At 44.3% G+C, this 20,423-nt stretch overlaps 2 protein-coding genes across 7 annotated transcripts in view; both read right to left on the bottom strand.

Moving 5' to 3' along the window:
- KIF13A (kinesin family member 13A) overlaps window positions 1-20,423 on the bottom strand; it is a 203,823-nt gene that overhangs the window by 142,305 nt on the left and 41,095 nt on the right. The window lies entirely within an intron of this gene.
- LOC140906955 (uncharacterized) lies at window positions 2,512-5,854 on the bottom strand. The gene is made up of 2 exons (XM_073331933.1): window positions 3,716-5,854; window positions 2,512-3,140 (listed from the first exon to the last, which is right to left on the bottom strand). The coding sequence occupies exons 1-2, from the start codon at window positions 4,296-4,298 to the stop codon at window positions 2,599-2,601; spliced, it is 1,125 nt and encodes a 374-aa protein (XP_073188034.1). The 5' UTR covers window positions 4,299-5,854; the 3' UTR covers window positions 2,512-2,598.

Here is a 20,423-nt window from a genome sequence, read left to right as displayed (position 1 = left end):
CGAGTTTCCTTCCCTCACAAGCAGCAGCTGCAGCTCCTCCTCTATACTGAAATGACAGAATCTGGGTAGAACCTGAAGCAAGCAGCTTGGCAGAGGCTGGGGAAAGAAACGCGTGAAAGGGCTTGGGAGAGAACACTAGGGCTGATTTTTCAAAATGCTCTAAAATTCATGTGCTTAGGGTGATCGTCACAAACAACTGCCACAACAACAGCAGGAGTATAAAATGACACCACATAGACCAGAGTAAAAGTACTGGGCCAGATGAACTGGTTCTGTCCTAAGGGTATGTCTACACTACGAAATTAGGTCGAATTTATAGAAGTCGGTTTTTTTGAAATCGGTTTTATATATTCGAGTGTGTGTGTCCCCACAGAAAATGCTCTAAGTGCCTTAAGTGCATTAACTCGGCGGAGCGCTTCCACAGTACCGAGGCAAGCGTCGACTTCCGGAGCGTTGCACTGTGGGTAGCTATCCCACAGTTCCCGCAGTCTCCGCTGCCCATTGGAATTCTGGGTTGATATCCCAATGCCTGATGGGGCTAAAACATTGTCGCGGGTGGTTCTGGGTACATATCGTCAGGACCCCGTTCCCACCCTCCCTCCCCCCGTGAAAGCAAGGGCAGACAATCATTTCGCGCCTTTTTTGTCTGCTGCCAGCCAAATATGTAAAGGATAGATGGAGTGGGTCAGAACAAGAAATAGACCAGATTTGTTTTGTACTCATTTTCCTCCTCCCCTGTCTAGATCACACTGCAGTCAGTCACAGAGAAGGCGCAGCGAGGTTAATCTAGCCATGTATCAATCAGAGGCCAGGCTAACCTCCTTGTTCCAATAACAACGATAACTTTGGTGCACCATTTCTTATTGGAACCCTCCATGCAGTCCTGCCTGAAATACTCCTTGATGTACAGCCACACCCTTTGTTGATTTTAGCTCCCTGAAGCCAACCCTGTAAGCCGTGTCGTCAGTCGCCCCTCCCTCCGTCAGAGCAACGGCAGACAATCGTTCTGCGCCTTTTTTCTGTGCGGACGCCATACCAAGGCAAGCATGGAGGCCGCTGAGCTCATTTTGGCAATTAGGAGCACATCAACCACCACACGCATTATCCAGCAGTATATGCAGCACCAGAACATGGCAACGCGATACCGGGCGAGGAGGCGACGTCAGCGTGGTCCCGTGAGTGATCAGGACATGGACACAGATTTCTCTGAAAGCATGGGCCCTGCCAATGCATGCATCATGGTGCTAATGGGGCAGGTTCATGCTGTGGAACGCCGATTCTGGGCTCGGGAAACAAGCACAGACTGGTGGGACCGCATAGTGTTGCAGGTCTGGGACGATTCCCAGTGGCTGCGAAACTTTCGCATGCGTAAGGGCACTTTCATGGAACTTTGTGACTTGCTTTCCCCTGCCCTGAAGCGCATGAATACCAGGATGAGAGCAGCCCTCACAGTTGAGAAGCGAGTGGCGATAGCCCTGTGGAAGCTTGCAACGCCAGACAGCTACCGGTCAGTTGGGAATCAATTTGGAGTGGGCAAATCTACTGTGGGGGCTGCTGTGATGCAAGTAGCTCACGCAATCAAAGATCTGCTGATATCAAGGGTAGTGACCCTGGGAAATGTGCAGGTCATAGTGGATGGCTTTGCTGCAATGGGATTCCCTAACTGTGGTGGGGCTATAGACGGAACCCATATCCCTATCTTGGCACCAGAGCACCAAGCCGGCGAGTACATAAACCGCAAGGGGTACTTTTCCATAGTGCTGCAAGCTCTGGTGGATCACAAGGGACGTTTCACCAACATCAGCGTGGGATGGCCGGGAAAGGTGCATGACGCTCGCATCTTCAGGAACTCTGGTCTGTTTCAAAAGCTGCAGGAAGGGACTTTCTTCCCAGACCAGAAAATAACTGTTGGGGATGTTGAAATGCCTATATGTATCCTTGGGGACCCAGCCTACCCCTTAATGCCATGGCTCATGAAGCCGTACACAGGCAGCCTGGACAGTGGTCAGGAGCTGTTCAACTACAGGCTGAGCAAGTGCAGAATGGTGGTAGAATGTGCATTTGGACGTTTAAAGGCGCGCTGGCGCAGTTTACTGACTCGCTTAGACCTCAGCAAAACCAATATTCCCACTGTTATTACTGCTTGCTGTGTGCTCCACAATATCTGTGAGAGTAAGGGGGAGACGTTTATGGTGGGGTGGGAGGCTGAGGCAAATCGCCTAGCTGCTGGTTACGCGCAGCCAGACACCAGGGCGGTTAGAAGAGCTCAGGAGGGCGCGGTACGCATCAGAGAAGCTTTGAAAACCAGTTTCATGACTGGCCAGGCTACAGTGTGAAAGTTCTGTTTGTTTCTCCTTGATGAAACCCCCCGCCCCTTGGTTCACTCTACTTCCCTGTAAGCTAACCACCCTCCCCTCCTCCCTTTAATCACCGCTTGCAGAGGCAATAAAGTCATTGCTGCTTCACAGTCATGCATTCGTTATTCATTCATCACACAAATAGGGAGATGACTACCAACGTATCCCAGGAGGGGTGGTGGAGGAGGGAAGGAAAATGCCACACAGCACTTTAAGCACAGCACTTTAAAAGTTTACAACTTTAAAATTTATTGAATGACAGCCTTCTTTTTTTTGGGCAATCCTCTGTGGTGGAGTGGCTGGTTGGCCGGAGGCCCCCCCACCGCGTTCTTGGGCGTCTGGGTGTGGAGGCTATGGAACTTGGGGAGGAGGGCGGTTGGTTACAGAGGGGCAGCAGTGGCAGTCTGTGCTCCAGCTGCCTTTGCTGCAGCTCAACCATACACTGGAGCATTCTGGTTTGGTCCTGCAGCAGCCTCAGCATTGAATCCTGCCTCCTCTCATCACGCTGCCGCCACATTTGAGCTTCAGCCCTGTCTTCAGCCCGCCACTTACTCTCTTCAGCCCGCCACTTACTCTCTTCAGCCCTCCACCTCTCCTCCCGGTCATTTTGTGCTTTCCTGCACTCTGACATTATTTGCCTCCACGCATTCGTCTGTGCTCTGTCAGTGTGGGAGGACAGCATGAGCTCGGAGAACATTTCATCGCGAGTGCGTTTTTTTTTCTTTCTAAGCTTCACTAGCCTCTGGGAAGGAGAAGATCCTGTGATCATTGAAACACATGCAGCTGGTGGAGAAAAAAAAGGGACAGCGGTATTTAAAAAGACACATTTTATAAAACAGTCGCTACAGTCTTTCAGGGTAAACCTTGCTGTTAACATTACATACATAGCACATGTGCTTTCGTTACAAGGTCGCATTTTGCCTCCTCCCACCGCGTGACTACCCCCTCAACCTTCCCCCCTCCCTGTGGCTAACAGCGGGGAACATTTCTGTTCAGCCACAGGCAAACAGCCCAGCAGGAATGTGTCCCTGAAGAAAAGCACCCTATTTCAACCAGGTGACCATGAATTATATCTCACTCTCCTGAGGATAACACAGAGAGAGAGAGAACGGATTTTGGTTGAATGCCAGCAAACATACACTGCAATGCTTTGTTCTACAGTGATTCCCGAGTATGTGTTACTGGCCTGGAGTGATAAAAGTGTCCTACCATGAAGGACGAAATAAGGCTGCCCTCCCCAGAAACCTTTTGCAAAGGCTTTAGGACTACATCTAGGAGAACCGCAAATGCCAGGGCAAAGTAATCCTTTCACATGCTTGCTTTTAAACCATGTATAGCATTTTAAAAGGTACACTCACCAGAGGTCCCTTCTCCGCCTGCTGGGTCCAGGAGGCAGCCTTGGGTGGGTTCGGGGGGTACTGGCTCCAGGTCTAGGGTGAGAAACAGTTCCTGGCTGTCAGGAAAACCGGTTTCTCCGCTTGCTTGCTGTGAGCTATCTACAACCTCCTCCTCCTCCTCATCTTCTTCGTCCCCAAAACCTGCTTCCGTATTGCCTCCATCTCCATTGAAGGAGTCAAACAACACGGCTGGGGTAGTGGTGGCTGAACCCCCTAAAATGGCATGCAGCTCATCATAGAAGCGGCATGTTTGGGGCTCTGACCCAGAGCGGCTGTTCGCCTCTCTGGTTTTCTGGTAGGCTTGCCTCAGCTCCTTCAGTTTCACGCGGCACTGCTTCGGGTCCCTGTTATGGCCTCTGTCCTTCATGCCCTGGGAGATTTTGACAAAGGTTTTGGCATTTCGAAAACTGGAACGGAGTTCTGATAGCACGGATTCCTCTCCCCAAACAGCGATCAGATCCCGTACCTCCCGTTCGGTCCATGCTGGAGCTCTTTTGCGATTCTGGGACTCCATCATGGTCACCTGTGCTGATGAGCTCTGCATGGTCACCTGCAGCTTGCCACGCTGGCCAAACAGGAAATGAGATTCAAAAGTTCGCGGTTCTTTTCCTGTCTACCTGGCCAGTGCATCTGAGTTGAGAGTGCTGTCCAGAGCGGTCAGAATGGAGCACTCTGGGATAGCTCCCGGAGGCCAATACCATCGAATTGTGTCCACAGTACCCCAAATTCGAGCTGGGAACGTCGATTTAAGCGCTAATCCACTTGTCAGGGGTGGAGTAAGGAAATCGATTTTAAGAGCCCTTTAAGTCGAAATAAAGGGCTTCACTGTGTGGACGGGTGCAGGTTTAAATCGATTTAACGTTGCTAAATTCGACCTAAAGTCCTAGTGTAGACCAGGGGTAAGAGAGGCTTGCTGAACTTCTGCTAGGCAGCATTAGGTGAAACATAGAATCATAGGACTGGAAGGGACCTTGAGAGGTCATCCAGTCCAGTCCCCTGCACTCATGGCAGGACCAAGTATTATCTAGACCATTCCTGACAGGTGTTGGTTTAACCTGCTCTTAAAAACCTTCAATAATGGAAATTCCACAACCTCCCTAGGCAATTTATTCCACTGCTTAACCACCCTGACAGTTAGGAAGAATGACTTCTCGTGTCTTGCTTACAACACTCCTGCTAATACATCCCAGAATGGTTAGCTTTTTTTTGCAACAGCGTTGCACTGTTGACTCATATTTAGCTTGTGGTCCACTTTCACCCCCAGATCCCTTTCTGCAGAACTCCTTCCTAGGCAGTCACTTCCCAATTTGTATGTGTGCAACTGATTGTTCCTTCCTAAGTGGAGTACTTTGCCTTTGTCCTTACTGAATTTCATCCTGTTTACTTCAGACAATTTCTCCAGTTTGTCCAGATCATTTTGAATTTTAATCCTATCCTCCAAAGCACTTGCAACCCCTCCCAGCTTCGTATCGTCCGCAAACTTTGTAAGTGTACTCTCTGTGCCATTATCTAAATCATTGATGAAGATATTGAAGCAGAACCAGATCTAGAAACGATCCCTGCGGGACCCCATTTGTTACGCCCTTCCAGCATGACTGTGAACCACTGATAACTACTCTCCGGGAACGGTTTTCCAACCAGTTTTGCACCCACCTTATAGTAGCTCCATCTAGGTTGCATTTCCCTAGTTTATGAGGAGAGGTCATGCAAGAGAGTATCAAAAGCTTTACTAAAGTCAGATATACCACGTCTACTGCTTCCCCCCACCCACAAGGCTTGTTACCCTGTCAAAGAAGGCTATCAGGTTGGTTTGACACGATTTGTTCTTGACAAATCCATGCTGACTATTACTTATCACCTTATAATCTTCTAGATGTTTGCAAATTGATTGCTTAATTATTTGCTCCATTATCTTTCCTAGCACAGAATTTAAACTGGTCTGTGTCAGGAGCTGGAGACAAGCATAAAGTTCTGACAAGAGGGTGGGGAACTGATAACTAGCATACTCAGTTCATGGCAAAGGCACAAAGAGATGCGATCACCAGAGGATGGAAGTAAATAAATGGAGTAGCTCACATTTTTCATAGTTGTTTCAGGCTCTATTCACCCCACTGGGGTGTTCCAATTCAGATGAGAACATCCCATTAAGCCTCCTCTTCTAGAAATCCACGTGCAGAGCCACTTTCCTCTATACTAGCCTCTGAACTGGAGTAAGGACTCTGGACTCTGAGCCTTCCTCCTTTCTGTTTCCATCTGGTTTACAATGGGCTATGAAAGCACATCTACCATCACTTTCTTTAAAACAAGGGAAATTCACTGTCCAAGAGCTTAATGCACTAAGCACTACCTCATGCTCTTGCAGAACATACAGATGATTAAACTTAAACCTCTGAAAACCAGAAAACAAAATTATGATAATGCTTTCCACACCACTCTTCTACACGACCTTAACTCTGCACCCTTGGAACTGGCAACTGGCAGTGGGCCAAACCAAACCTAATAAAATCTGCCAATTTCTGTGTGGTGTCCAACACAAATCTGTACCTTCTTTCTTCTTCATACACTCATTCACCCTCATTGTTTGATCTAGTGATTAGTTGCAGCAGGTTTCAGACCCCACTCTGCCATTTGAGGACAGGTGCAGCTGTAGGTAGAGGGAACAGACATCCAATGAAGTGAGCTGTAGCTCACGAAATCTTATGCTCAAATAAATTGGTTAGTCTCCAAGGTGCCACAAGTACTCCTTTTCTTTTTGCGAATACAGACGGACACGGCTGTTACTCTGAAACCAGACATCACTTGGCTCTCTTTGCTCCAGCATCCATGTATGACAGTTTTAAGAACATCTAGCGTTTCAGAGAAACTAGTACAGCTGTCAGTCACATCCACATGTAACATTTAATTAGATATGTTAAAAAAAAAACATAACCACCACCTTGGGGTGGGGAGAGTGAGGTGGGACTTAGGCCCCCTTTGCCATGAGGCCCCGCCCCTTGCTCCTCCGCTCACCCCCCAAGGCCCCACCACTGACCAGGCCAAAGGCCAGACAGTAGTAAGAGCCGCCTAGGGACCCTGGGCCGCTGTGGGGAGCCCTGAACCCTCCACCTGCCTTGGGTGGCATGCCCTGGGCGGTGGGGACATGGGCCGGGGGCTGCTTTTTGTGGTCACCCTAACTGTGGGTGGAGACAATCTTGTGAACTGAGCTAATCAGAGTTCAGGTATGGAGAAGCCATAAAACAGGAGTAGGAAACCACCCAGGCAGAATCTGTGGATGATCCTGATGAGACATATTATTGGAGTTAAAGGCCACGTTCAATGCCTGTGATGACTTTGCCAGTCTCTTCCACCCAGTAACACAGTCCCTAGGATCAAACCCTTAGTACAATACACGCCCTATTGCACCATATTTATAAAGCTTAACTTCAGAAGTTAGATGGTTTTCCTCTGATTCTGTCTTTATACAGAAAAGCAGCCATTAACTCCAAGTTTTTCATAGAAGCTCACAGATGAAGCATATTTATTTTTTAGTTAATTTAGTGTATTTATTTATGTTTGAAGAGATGATAAAAAGGTTAGGCCTTAACATACTTTATATTTAACACAAAATTTCATTTTCTACAGGTTTATTTTTTAAAAGAAAAAACAATTAAAACAAAATTAAAAAATGCAATTTTAATAAAAATTGGATTTTTAATTTTTTCAAAAAATCATTTTTTATCCAACCTGTGTGCTAGTGAGGCATAAAGTGTGCGCACTCTACACATTGCCAGAAGTGCAGACATAGCCTTATGTTAAGTCAACACTATGAAGTCAAGTCAACTTAAGCCGTATCAACATTCATCCACCGCTATAATTAAAAAAACGCTTTTGCACAGCCACACATCGCTCCTTGTGACAGGGGAGCATGTCCCCAGTTAGTACACTTGCATCAACAGAGAGTAGTGCACTGTGGGTAGCTATCCCACTGTGCAATTCACTACCGTCTGCCACTGGGGATTCTGGGAAGGGATCGCTGTGCCTCATGGGGGTGGGCTCAGCGTCCCATGATGTAGTTTCCTCAATCGCATCATTCCATGGGCTTCCAACTATATTTCACACTGCTTTTCAACAGCCCTTGTAAACTGCCCACCCGCCATCTCTGTCTGAAAACATGGATTCTGCACTGCTTTGTAGTATTGTGATGAGCACTATGAACACAATGTGGCTGATCCTGCAATATTGCATGAGCTGCAAATCTGATGATGACTCCATGGTGTCTGCCCTGCTGCGTGCCATAGACAAACAATTCAAGATTGCTTTTGGTATTCATAGAGCAACTGCACACGGAAGACCCTCAGTTCTGGGTGTGGGAAACAAGCACCGAGTGGTGGGATCGCATCGTTATGCAGGGATGGGATGACAAGCAGAGGCTGCAGAACTTTCAGAAGTGCAAAGCCACCTTTCTGGAACAGTGTGCAGAGCTTGTCCCTGCACTGCAGCACAAGGAAACCAAAATGAGAGCTGTCCACAATGGTGGAGAAGCAAATGGTGATTGCTGTGTGGAAGCTGGCAATTCCAGACTGCTACCAATCAGTCACAAATCAGTTTGGAGTGGGGAAGTCCAGAGTGGGGCTGCAGTGATGCAAATGTATAGGGCCATTAATTGCCTCTTGATACAAAGGACTGTGATTGTGGGCAATGTGCATGAAATAGTGGATGACTTTGCAACAAAAGGATTCCCTAACTGCGGTGGTGTGCTAGATGGAGCGTATATTCCCATTTTGGCCCCAGACCACCTTGCGATGGAGTACAACAACAGAAAAGGCTACTTTTCTATTGTATTGCAAGCTCTAATGAATCACTGGGGTCATTTCACTGACAGTAACTTGAGGTGGTCAGGGAAGGTGCATGACACATGCATCTTCAGGAACAGAGGCCTGTACAGAATGCTGCAAATCAGGAACTTTCTTTCCAGACCAGAAGATTCCAATTGGGGATGTGGAAAAGCCTTGGAGACCCCACCTACACCTTGCTCCCGTGGCTCATGAAGCCTTACACTGGCAACCCTGACTGCAGCAAGGAGCGCTTTAACAACAGGCTCAGCAGGTGAAGAATGACTATTGAATGTGCCTTTGGCCATTTAAAGGGGCTCTGGCACTGCCTTTTTGTCAGGTTAGACCAGCGGTTCTCAAACGGTGGGTCAGGACCCCAAAATGGGTCACGACCCCTTTTTAATGGGGTCGCCAGAGCTGGCGTTAGACTTGCTGTGGCCCGGGGCCAAAGCCAAAGCCCGAGCCCCTCCACCTGGTGCCAAAGCCGAAGACGTGGCAGGGCTCAGGTTACAGGCTCCCGCCTGGCGCTGAAGCCCTTGGACTTTGGCCGTGCACCCGCCTCCCGCCTGGAGCACCAGGGCTCAGGCTTCAGTCCCCCCTCCTGGCATTGTATAGTAATTTTTGTTGTCAGAAGGGTGTCGCGGAGCAATGAAATTTGAGAACCCTTGGGTTAGACCTTTATGAGGAAAATATTCCCATGGTCATAGCAACCTATTGTGCCTCTGCATAACATTTGTAAAGGTAGAGGGAAGAAGTTTCTGCAGGGGTTGAGAGTTGGGGTGGATCAGGTGGCTGCTGCTTTTGAGCAGCCAGATACCAGGGCTGTAAGAGGGGCACAATGGGGAGCTATTTGAATCAGGGAAGCTTTAAAGAAGCATTTTGACAATGAGCCACAGTAATGTGGGTTTCTGTGATGCATTGAACCAGGCATTATTTTCTTGTACCACAGCATGAATTGTGTAATGCAGTGGTATCCAAACATTTTACATCACGCCCTCCTTACCCCAGTATGGGGCTGGAGCTGTGGGTGGATGTAGGGCCACAGTAGAGGGCTGAGGCCAGGGTTGGGTCTGGGAGCAGAGTCATGGCCAGGCTGGTTGGGGCCAGCAGCAGAGCCACAGCCAGGGCCAGCAGCCAGAGCCACGGCCAGGTGTGGAGCTGCAGCCAGGCCAGGAGCCGAGGCTGCAGCTGTGGGCAGAGCTGCAGCCAGGGTTGGGGGTGGAGCAAAGCTGGGGGCAGAGCAGGGTGAGTGGCGTTCCCTCTCCCTGGGGGCTGGCCCAGCCCCACCACGCCCTCCTGTTTGGGGACCACTGTTGTAATGATTGCTGTGTATGCATTAATTTTACAGTATAAATGCACCAATTACCACTGTGTATAAATTTCAGCAGCAACCACCATATCTAGGAGACAAAGATTCTCTCTTTCAGGAAATACATTTTTATTCAACGCTAATGAAAACATTTCTATGTTCTGCAAGGAACTAGAAAACAAGAGCACATTTTTAAATGAGGCTCTCACAGCTAGGTTTATGTCCAGCTGTCATTCTGAAACACATCACGCAGGGCGGAGTGTATGAGGTACTCGAAGAATTGGGAGGGGTGGAGGGGAAAGAGGAGTGTGGCGAGGGCATGGAAGGCAGTTCTGTATGGGCTGAACAGGGGAGCAAGTACAGATGTGTTCTGCCTGCAGTTCAATCAGGGACCTCAGCATGTCTGTTTGGTCCTGGAGCAGCTGTATCACCCGCTCCTGCCTGTTTCCTATCCTGGCTATCCATTTGCAGTTTCTCATTGATAGCCTCTCTCCATGCTCTCTGTTCACAATCCAGAGTATCAGAGGATTGCAGCACCTCCTGGAATAGGTCTTCTTTACTCCTTCTGTTTCATCTCCTATCAGAGGGAGCCATTCCGCTGGTATGCAGGAGGAGACCCTCAAGGGCACATTTACAGAAGCTAAAGAAACAACAGACAGAGCCACTATTGTGAGTGTACTCACAGACTTGCTCCAAACAAGTTAGAAACACCACTTTTTCACTTTCTCTTAGCAAGCACGGTGAGAGCCCCAGTCATGGTGAGTTTGGCCCAAGGGAGAATGGGGAAGATGGGACGAAGGGTGGAGGGGATTTCAGACGGTTATTACTACAAGCGCCATGGGCCACTATTCTGAACACTGGCACTGTTTTACACAGGCAGGGGTGATAGCAGCTATCATCTCGCTCCTGAGGTTAACAGAGGATGCAGCTCCTGCATGCATGCGGCTGCAGACCAAATCTGTATGGTACTTGCCTATGTGCTGCTTTGGTTCCTGCAGAAATAGTCGATTGGCGCGGCAAAGTTTCCCACCACGGGAAAAGAAAGAAACAGCACTCCCAAGAAACCTGCAGCAGAGGATTGCAGAGTACCTCCAGGAAAGTTTCCTAGAGATCTTTGTGGAGGATTCCTGGGACATCCCGATATGCGTAAACAAACTTTTCTATAGGGCCCCCTCTGCCTAGCTGCATTGGGGAATGAGAAACAGATAACTAACACAGGTACAGTTTGTATTTCAATCTCTCTTCTACCCTGGTTTAAAAAAGCATGTCTCCCTGTCTAGCTCATGTCTCCCTGCAGTACCAAAGCACAATGAGTACTTACCAGAGCTTCCCTCTCCTGCATCAGGTGGCTCCAGAATTAAAAAGAGGTCCTGGCTTGCCATGCCACCAGATGTCCCTGTTGCCTGTCCCCCATCCTCTTCCACCATGTCATCCTCAGGGTTCACTCCACTGGCCACTGTCTCCAATCACCCCGAATTATCCACAGGGCTCTTGGCAGTGGAGATGGGGTCGTTGCTGAGGATGGCGTGCAGCTCCTTGTAGAAGCAGCATGCCTTTGGCGACACACCAAACAGATGATTGGCTTCCTTTGCCTGCTTCAGCTCCTTGATCTTTGCACAGCCTATCATTCCCCTTTCTCCTCCATGCCATAAGCAATCTGCCCATAGGTATCAAAGTTCCTGTGGCTGGAGTGGAGCTGTGACTGCACAGCCTTTTCTCCCCACAGACCCACCAACTCCAGTGTACACCAGACAGGAGTGTGTTTGCTGCAGGGAGCCAGTACGGTCAGCTGGGAAGATGCTATGTGAACTGCCCACACCGCGCAAACAAGAAGATGAATTTCAAAAATTCCCAGGGTTTTCAAGGGGGAGGAGCATTGCAGTGTGTACACCTCCACAGTTAGGTCAATGTAAGCTGCCTTGTGTTGACTTAACGGTGTAGTGTTGACATGGCCTTACTGTCACGCACCCTCTCTGCCTTCTGAGATGCATCAGTGCTTTAATAAGCACTAGCTGTCTGGGAACACATCACAGTGCATCACAAAGTTCAGTCACTGCTAACCATAAGATGATGTCCCCAAAGAGAAATCCAAAGACAGGGACAAACAAGTGTTAACATCTAGTTGTTTGTCTGGACTAGGCAAAACGGATGAGTGTAGGATATGCCTCACTAGATCTTATTTGCTAAACCGGACCTAAACTCCGAGGCTCATCCCTAGGCTTTAAACTCAATCCGTTTAGCAAATAAAATGAAATACAACTTATCTACTTCAAAATTGTCAAATATGTACTAACAATCCACCTTTTATCCTTGTATAGAGTTTCCCTTCATTACACTTGTGCACTTTCCCCCATTCTCTATATCTTCAGGAAGGATACACTCCTATGATCTGACGGAGGCATCACTCAAAAGGAGGACAGAGTTAGTATGTGTCACACAACCTCCTAACTTAACATTGTATTTCCTGATTTTCAGAGATTTAAATTTAGCCCCCTTCCAGAGTCTGCAAGGATAGTACTAGGAAATCATAACTCTGCATTAACAAAGTCTTTTAGAAGTGAATTAAGACTTATTTGGAATATAGTACAATAGAAAAAAATACAGCATTTTAAAATTTTTGCGTGAAAAATGTGTGAACTGAAAAACAGCCTAAGGAACTGAGCAAGGGGGGGAGGGATAGCTCAGTGGTTTGAGCATTGGCCTGCTAAACCCAGGGTTGTGAGTTCAATCCTTGAGGGGGCCATTTAGGGATCTGGGGCAAAAATTGGGGATTGGTCCTGCTTTGAGCAGGGGGTTGGACTAGATGATCTCCTGAGGTCCCTTCCAACCCTGATATTCTATGATTCTATGATAAGGCACAGAAAGCTATTTAGCTCAGTAATGATGGCTCCCCAATGCCAAAATAATTTCTTGGCAGTCTGGTACAATTTATAACCTTCTGTTTGATTATAGTTACAAGCTGTTTCAGGGACTCCTGTGCTAGGTAGATCTTTGAGACAAATAGGAAGCAATTCCCAATGTCGTGGAACACCAGAGCATTTGCAGCATAAAAAGATGATTAAGGCTCTGAAAAGGAGGATACACCTCAGCTTTCAAGTAAATGATCACCAGAAGTTCTTTTCTGACAAAGATCTATGTACCGCTTTCTATAGATTTTTAGAAAACACATCCTTACAACCAAGATACTATCTGAATATAAAGTCTATTTATAGCAAACATAGGTAACAGCTATTTGGAGTAGTGGATACCTAAATCTTATTGCAATTCAACAGAATAGAATATCTGTTGTCTACTGAAATCTAAATTGTTTTAAAACATTTAACAAGTCCACATTCCATGTGAGACATATTGAGGAACCAATCTAATATACTGGGAGACATTTTCCAGTTAACTTATTTTAGTTTGCTAGCTACCAAAGTTGTGTGCATCTAAACAATAACTTGTTCCTTCTCTGTCTATAGTCTCCTCTTATTTGATCACAGAGTGAAGTCACTTGTGATATCACAATAAGTGCCATAGCAACAATCAAAAGATTAGGATGGTGAAAGGGTAAGCTATGTCACCCTCTAGTGACTTTTCCAACCACCTTGGGATTAGTGTTGACTGGGTGAGAATGGAAGCACTTTCAGACTCCAGGTGACAGGATGGATAGCTTTGTGTAAAAATAAAAAACATGAATTGCATTGAATCACAATACATCTCTATTTGAATTGCAACAATACTCCTTTTATAACTGGGATGTCATTAGTCGTATACCTACCACCTAACAACTTTAACAGAAAGTTAATGACACCATATACTATACATTCATGATTAACTCACAGCAGTCAAAAAACCTATACAATTCACAATTTTCCTCGGGTTGGTTTAAGCATGCTGAGGAACAGAACTTTAACCAATATACCATGGATAATGAATATATTTCCAGACGATTTTTAGAGAAGCAGCAGTACAAATATGCTGTAATTATTTCCAAACACCTCCTAAACAAATGGCCTTGAACACTCATCTGAAAGAATTGTTATCAGCAAGAGCAATTGTTTCCTTAATGGCATGACAAAAAAACTGGCATGAGAGAGAACCAGGAATCATGCCTCAACTTCAGACCAGTCTTCCAAGACCTTTTGTTCCCATAAAGGCTATGCAAGTCAGGCCAAACACAGATTGAACTGTGATTCAAGGGATGGTGGGGAAGGCTCCATGGAAATAGAAACTCAGCTAAAAATAAAGCAGTAAACACAAAGCTGGTAGGAAGCTTTGACTGTGACCAATATAAACAAGTGAACAAACTCTATTTTATTTTTTAAATATTTATACTATGGCAATTAGAAAATTGAAGGCAGTTTGACAGATTATTTTCTACTTCACTATTTAAAAATAAACAAAAATACTGAGAAGGATAAGATCTGAGTTCCAGGTGGTATGGCTAATGTGGACACACTGCATTGGTGCTGTTTACAATGGTGCTATCCTACTTGTACAAATAACAGTTGATTCCTCCCATGTAGAAGGGGTCAAACCACTTTCTAAAGAGCAAAACTTGGAGGAAAAGAAAAGGACAACAACTAGCTTCAAAATATGTCGTACCCTGTTTCAAACTGGATGAAAATGCTAAATTTAAAAACATACACATTGTATAAAAACATGTAACCCATTACGAACTATTACACTTTTATACACAGTTACATTATACTTGTGTATGTGAGAGAGGCAGACAAAAATCTACCCCAGGTGTGCCTCTTAGAGAATGGCAGTGTTTCCTATGTAACACTAATTTTTAGTGTGGCATATGATTAACCCCAATTTCCCAGTGCTCCTCCATTAACAAATTTTGAATCAAATAAAATACTTGAGTTTCTGATTTGGTTTTTTGGAAGGGATTTTTGTAAGGAGAGGTAGGAAGTGGGAGAAGAGTCATTTCTAATTTAAATTAAACCAGGGATTTTGCAAGCATCAATTCCCTGTAGCTTTTTTGGTAAAACAAAAGTTAGTTGAACCAATACCCTGCTTCAGAACAATATCAGCTTTTCTTAAATGTTTTAAAAATACACCTTATAGTTCATATTAAATACCAGCAACATTAATCTGATTTCATATTTATCTTTCTATGAGAAAAGAAGCAGCAACTATCATCCCACTGCACTTGGATTGTAACTGATCTCAGAAACCATGCTCTGACAGGTCTGGTTCTGCCTCTCAACAAGGTTCAACAGGAGAAGATCTATTATAAGGGGTCTGCAGACCTTCCATCCATAAAAGAATATGGTTCTCATATAGCTTGCTTCTGAAACAAAAGGTGTCCTAAACCAGGATTAAAATCTTTGTAAATGAACCAGGTTTAGAACACCATTCCAATATGGTTCCCAGACAACTCCAGAGGGGAGACAGACAGCAGTCATGTTAGAAAAGGTTATACACTAAAGCTTTGTCTACACTGAATATTTTTAGCAATTCTTCCATTGTTGGTCTAGAAAATTGTAAAACTACCTGCACCAAGTCTACACTAACAGGCCATATAGTGAGACTCATTATTGTGTCATTCCATTCCAGCAAGAGTGGCACGGCAACATATTCTATGCAATTGCAGGTAGGCAATAACCTGTGCAATCTTGTGTTAAAGGTTCTTTGCAAGAAACCCTGCAGTTTTCTATCATAGCACATCCAAAAGTTACCTGGCTGTCAACCAATTTTGACACCATACTGATTAAAGAATTTTTGGCTATAATTTCTACAATACTTACCTAATCTGGGACCGAGATGGTTCAAAATGATTGACATATTCAAACATGTATTGAAATGATTAGTGAAAGAATCATACAGCTTATATGATACATGGGAGAAAACATGTTTAAAATGCTCAAAAAACTTGTATTTTATCTTTGAATTATAGTTGAAATTGTTTAAAAAGCCCAGAAGTCTGGTCCATCTAGTGGATATTATCACCAAAATTTTCCATATTGATCTTGCAAACAGATAGTGTGTAATACTCAGTCATCTCTCTATTTTGGTAAAATGACTGGGGAAAAACATTACCCTACTCCTGATTTACCATCAGCAATGCTCACTGTTCAGTACAGCTGTTAATGTGTTCCTTTGTAACTCCAGGCAAAATATTTGGATTACAAATGCAAGATATTTTAAATTAATTTCTTCCTAAATATTCAAAGTTGCATGTGTTTTCATGACAAACAGTTTATTTTCCTTAGTTGTAGCACTGTAGAAAAATAGCACAAAGTCTTTACATCTTTCAGGGAGGTTTTGATGTCTCAAATGATGATAAATTTAATTTCAAGCAAAAGAGAGTATAAACACAATAAAGAAGTGTTTGTACCTAGCACCACCACATTTTCCTAGCAACAACAATTAGTGTTTACTGCTGTGCTTGCCGTATGCCATAAATATTATCAACTATTTAGCTTTTCAGGCAGTGACTTTTCATTGCAGTTTCTAAGACGTGGTGTGATTTTTATTGTCTTTTGTTTACTTTTCAGCATCCAGTGTGCAAATATTGAAAAGTTGACCCAATACTGAGTCAGCCATAAGAGGAGACTGTAGCAAAGCTTGGAGGCTTTGGATTTGACTAATTAACAAATGCATTCATACACAACCAACATGGCCACGCTCAAGGATGGTGATGAAGACCAGGAAATCCCAATCAATCATCTATGAGTCAAAAGGAATCCAGTTTTTATAACTGGTTTGCATTGTTATTTGCATCTAGCCTCAATCAAGGAGTCCATTTAACCATTTACACACATCAGGTGGGATAAATACCATGAATAGGCTCAAGCACAGTTGGACTTCAATGGAGATAATCGATACATTGCTGATTCATTTCAAGAGCACCTGTCAAAAGAATATGATGACATCCCCAGTGATGCAGGTTTCCCCCCCACCTGCCATAGGCATTTTATAGACAAAAAGCGCATAGAGAGTGCAAGAAAACGCTGTGCTCAATAGTCAGTATTACAGGAAAAACAGAATGATGGACGGTCTACCTCCTCCAACACCACTTCCACACCTTTGCTCAGCCCCGGGAAGACACTAAGGTCAAGATCTGGCCTTCCTATTCAGGCTTCTGAATCAGTCCTTCCTGCCATCTGCATCACATTCAAGAAAAGGGAATGATACACCATTGTGATCCATAAAAAGCAAGAAACTGTAGGTGCGGAAAAGCCAAAAGATCATCATAGCTTTGTCATTCACATACAAGAACAACATCATGTGGTAGTTGAAGTTCAGTATCATAAAACGTTACAGAAACTACACAAGATTTTTGACAAAGTCAGTAGATAAGAATAAGCCTACTTGTGCTGAGCAGATGTATAGCAAAGCCTATAAGATTTTTTGTGCCATTATAATACACCTGAGGTTCACTGTAGACTAGGAGGTGTTGTGAATGCGAAGATTTACCCAGATTTTCATCAAGCTTGGAAAAAAATATGAAGGTCTTGACGCTTCAAATTCTAGGTAAGTGAAACATTCCATAGGCTGACATTTTCATAATCATTTGCCCACAATTGTGGCAGAGAAAAATGGAAATTTAAACATCACAGCATTTTTCTAACCTTTAAGTTTGTAGTAAATTTTGAATACAATAGTAATACATAATTTAAAATACAGTAGCAAGACTCATGCCTTACAACTACAATCGATGTCCTTTAGAGACCCATTTTTAGAAATCATACATGTGTTTTTATTACACAGTTGACAAACTGAAATGTGACTTCCCTCAGCTCATCTTTCATGACACCACAAGAATGTTAGTGAGATAGTGTACATTGACAGACTCAACAAGTATGCTTATTAACAGATTTCCTTATCCAGTCAGAGGCAGGAACAGATACGGAGACAACTCGGAATGAAAAGGAGTGAATTCATTCTCAACCACAAGCTGATCTACCACCCCATGCATTATCAACAGTAAGTACACCAGCTCCTGATGTGCAATCAACTGTTAAATGCTGCACTAATCATCAAGAGCACACTTGAATGAGCAGTTCTAGAATGAGTTGTCCCTGGCCACCAACATCAATTGATTTAACTGTTGATGCTGTAAAGTCAACTTTAAATTTTTGATGGCCTGGATTACTAGAGCATCAGAAGCACCAACACTGGCTGGCTATGTTGATCTTCCAGATGATGCGAACCTTAAACTCGTATCATTTTGCAAAGATGCTGTTTACCTTGTACCCAAGAGTCAAAAATAGACACCTAAATCCCTTTGCCTTGGATTGACAATTAGACACTTGACAGGATCAGCTGAAGTGGTCTTCATACCAAAACAACCTGAAACACTGTGCACCTTGGAATACTATAATTAGCCATGACATCAGCCAAAGCTCAGCTCAGCTATAGCTTGTTAAGTGTTCTGATGAGATTGTAATGCTGTCTGAAGCAGCTCACAACTGAGTGCCTAACTCAGGGGACACTTTCAGAGAACAGTTCAGATATCCCAAGTTGTATGGTTGTATGTTCTAAAATTTAATTTCACTAAAACAGTAACAAATGTGAACTTCTGAATCACTATACCAGTCTCACCAGGGAGTCACAAACAGTGCCCTTAGATTCTCCAGTCTATCTTACCACCCAGACAAGCTGGACTTTGTGATAAAAGGTTATTTAAACTAAAAAAAGAAAAAGAAAACCACACACACACACATCAGGTTGCTCCCAAGAAACCAGTCACTTACCCCAGATCAACTGGTACTCCAGAGCTTACACCAAAGACAACGCTGGCAGCCAATTCTATAGTAAACTAACTATGGGTTTATTAGCTAAGAAAAGGAAATGAGTGCTATTGAGAGGTTAAAGCAGGTAAAATATAACAGGTGAGTCACAGTTTGTACTTACAAATGGTGGCAGTGATGTAATAAACTGCCCATTTCCCAGAAGTCTTTCAGGGTACCTAGACTGTCTCTGGGGATCTCCACTTTACATCTGGTACACTACCATGTAAGAGTTCAAACAGTTCAGAGATGAAGGTCTCTTCTGACAGAGGACAAGCTAACAGTGCCTCTACCCATGTGGGCTTCTTCTTTGATGATGATGATGATGATGTGTGAGAAATCCACTTAATCTTTTGACCTCCGACCATCATACATAATGGCCACTTGCTTTGAAATTAGCATTTCTATTGAAGTCCTTAAGTCCTTCATTAGCATTTCACAAGATTTCTTTGATGGGTTATTTAGTTACAGGCAATGTAAAGATTTGCTATTACATCATAACAGGAATAGATAAGTGACAATACAAGTAACATTCCACTAGTTTTCATGAAGTTTAAACACCTGAACACACACTTACATTTACACTCATTTTGATCTATACTAATACACAAGTGAATTGGCCTGGGGTGCTGGTGTGACCTGGTCTGCCAGCATCACAGAGGTTCTACTGGGCTTTGCCAAAAAGGCTCCACCAGTTCTAGTCTGGGTCAATATTGATTTTGGAGAAGAAACTATCTGGGCATGGCACCACACACCATACAAATGGAATAATGCTGCAGAGCCACTCTCTGACTCAACCCCAACATTAGGGAGAGCCCCACTACCAAAAAAGAGTGTGTTCTCTTAAAGCACTCCCTCATTTTGCAATAGAGCCACCATCAGAACGTGAGGTCCACAACATTAAAGTCATCGTGCCCATACCCCAAGAGAGGCTGACAGGTACAGATCAAACCTGGAAGCAGCACTGAGCACTGAATTGGCATACATTTTTATGACACTCTCAATGCTGACTCATGTACACTCCCTGGCTGGACAAGTTTTCCTACTACTCTTCAACATGACTATACTCTCAAGAAGTCAGCTATCCATTGCTTTCTAGTCATTAAGACATCACCAATAGAGATGTCTACTGTTTATACTATTCTGAAATAAAGTACTGATATAGCTAATCATCTTGAAATTAAGCATGTAGTCTTGGCCTTTGACCAAGCAATATATGCTAAAGCACAACAAATCTGACAACTACACAAGATGTTTGATAGTGTGGCTTGGTGAATTCCATACTTGCATATCATTTCTAGGTGTCCTTGACAAAAGATTTGTGGATGCAAGACTTTGTATCTTCTTGATAGAGTCAGAAGTTGTCACCCAAGGATCAATTAATGGTGCTCTGAATAGCTCCCATTATAATCACAATACGAGGGCACACAAACTTCTACATGAAAGCATGTAGCACCTGAGATTCCAGACTTTCCTTAAATCATTACCACTGGACTAAACAAACAAATACCTAGAAGTCATCAAAAAATGAAGCTAGCATTCCTCACTGACTCATTTGATGTTCTGTATAGAGCTGATGAATTTGCCAATGTGGTCATGAAATACGAAGACTTTGTCCAGAGGAAGAGCAAAGAGAATCCAACATTCACCTTCTGGAGCTCTTACACTGATATGGTGCAAATCCTGTTCCTTTTTGTGAGAGCAACCGGTGAGTATGACCTGCAGTTCCATCGTTCAGCTATCCACTTAAGAGAAGAACCAGGGCATGATGAATATTGGGTGAGCTATGCATGTGTCATCATCCGTATTACTGTCTGGAA

This window comes from Lepidochelys kempii, chromosome 2 (assembly GCF_965140265.1).
Source record: "Lepidochelys kempii isolate rLepKem1 chromosome 2, rLepKem1.hap2, whole genome shotgun sequence".
Taxonomy (NCBI): Eukaryota; Metazoa; Chordata; order Testudines; family Cheloniidae; genus Lepidochelys; species Lepidochelys kempii.
This window is presented reverse-complemented; position numbering and strand designations above follow the sequence as displayed.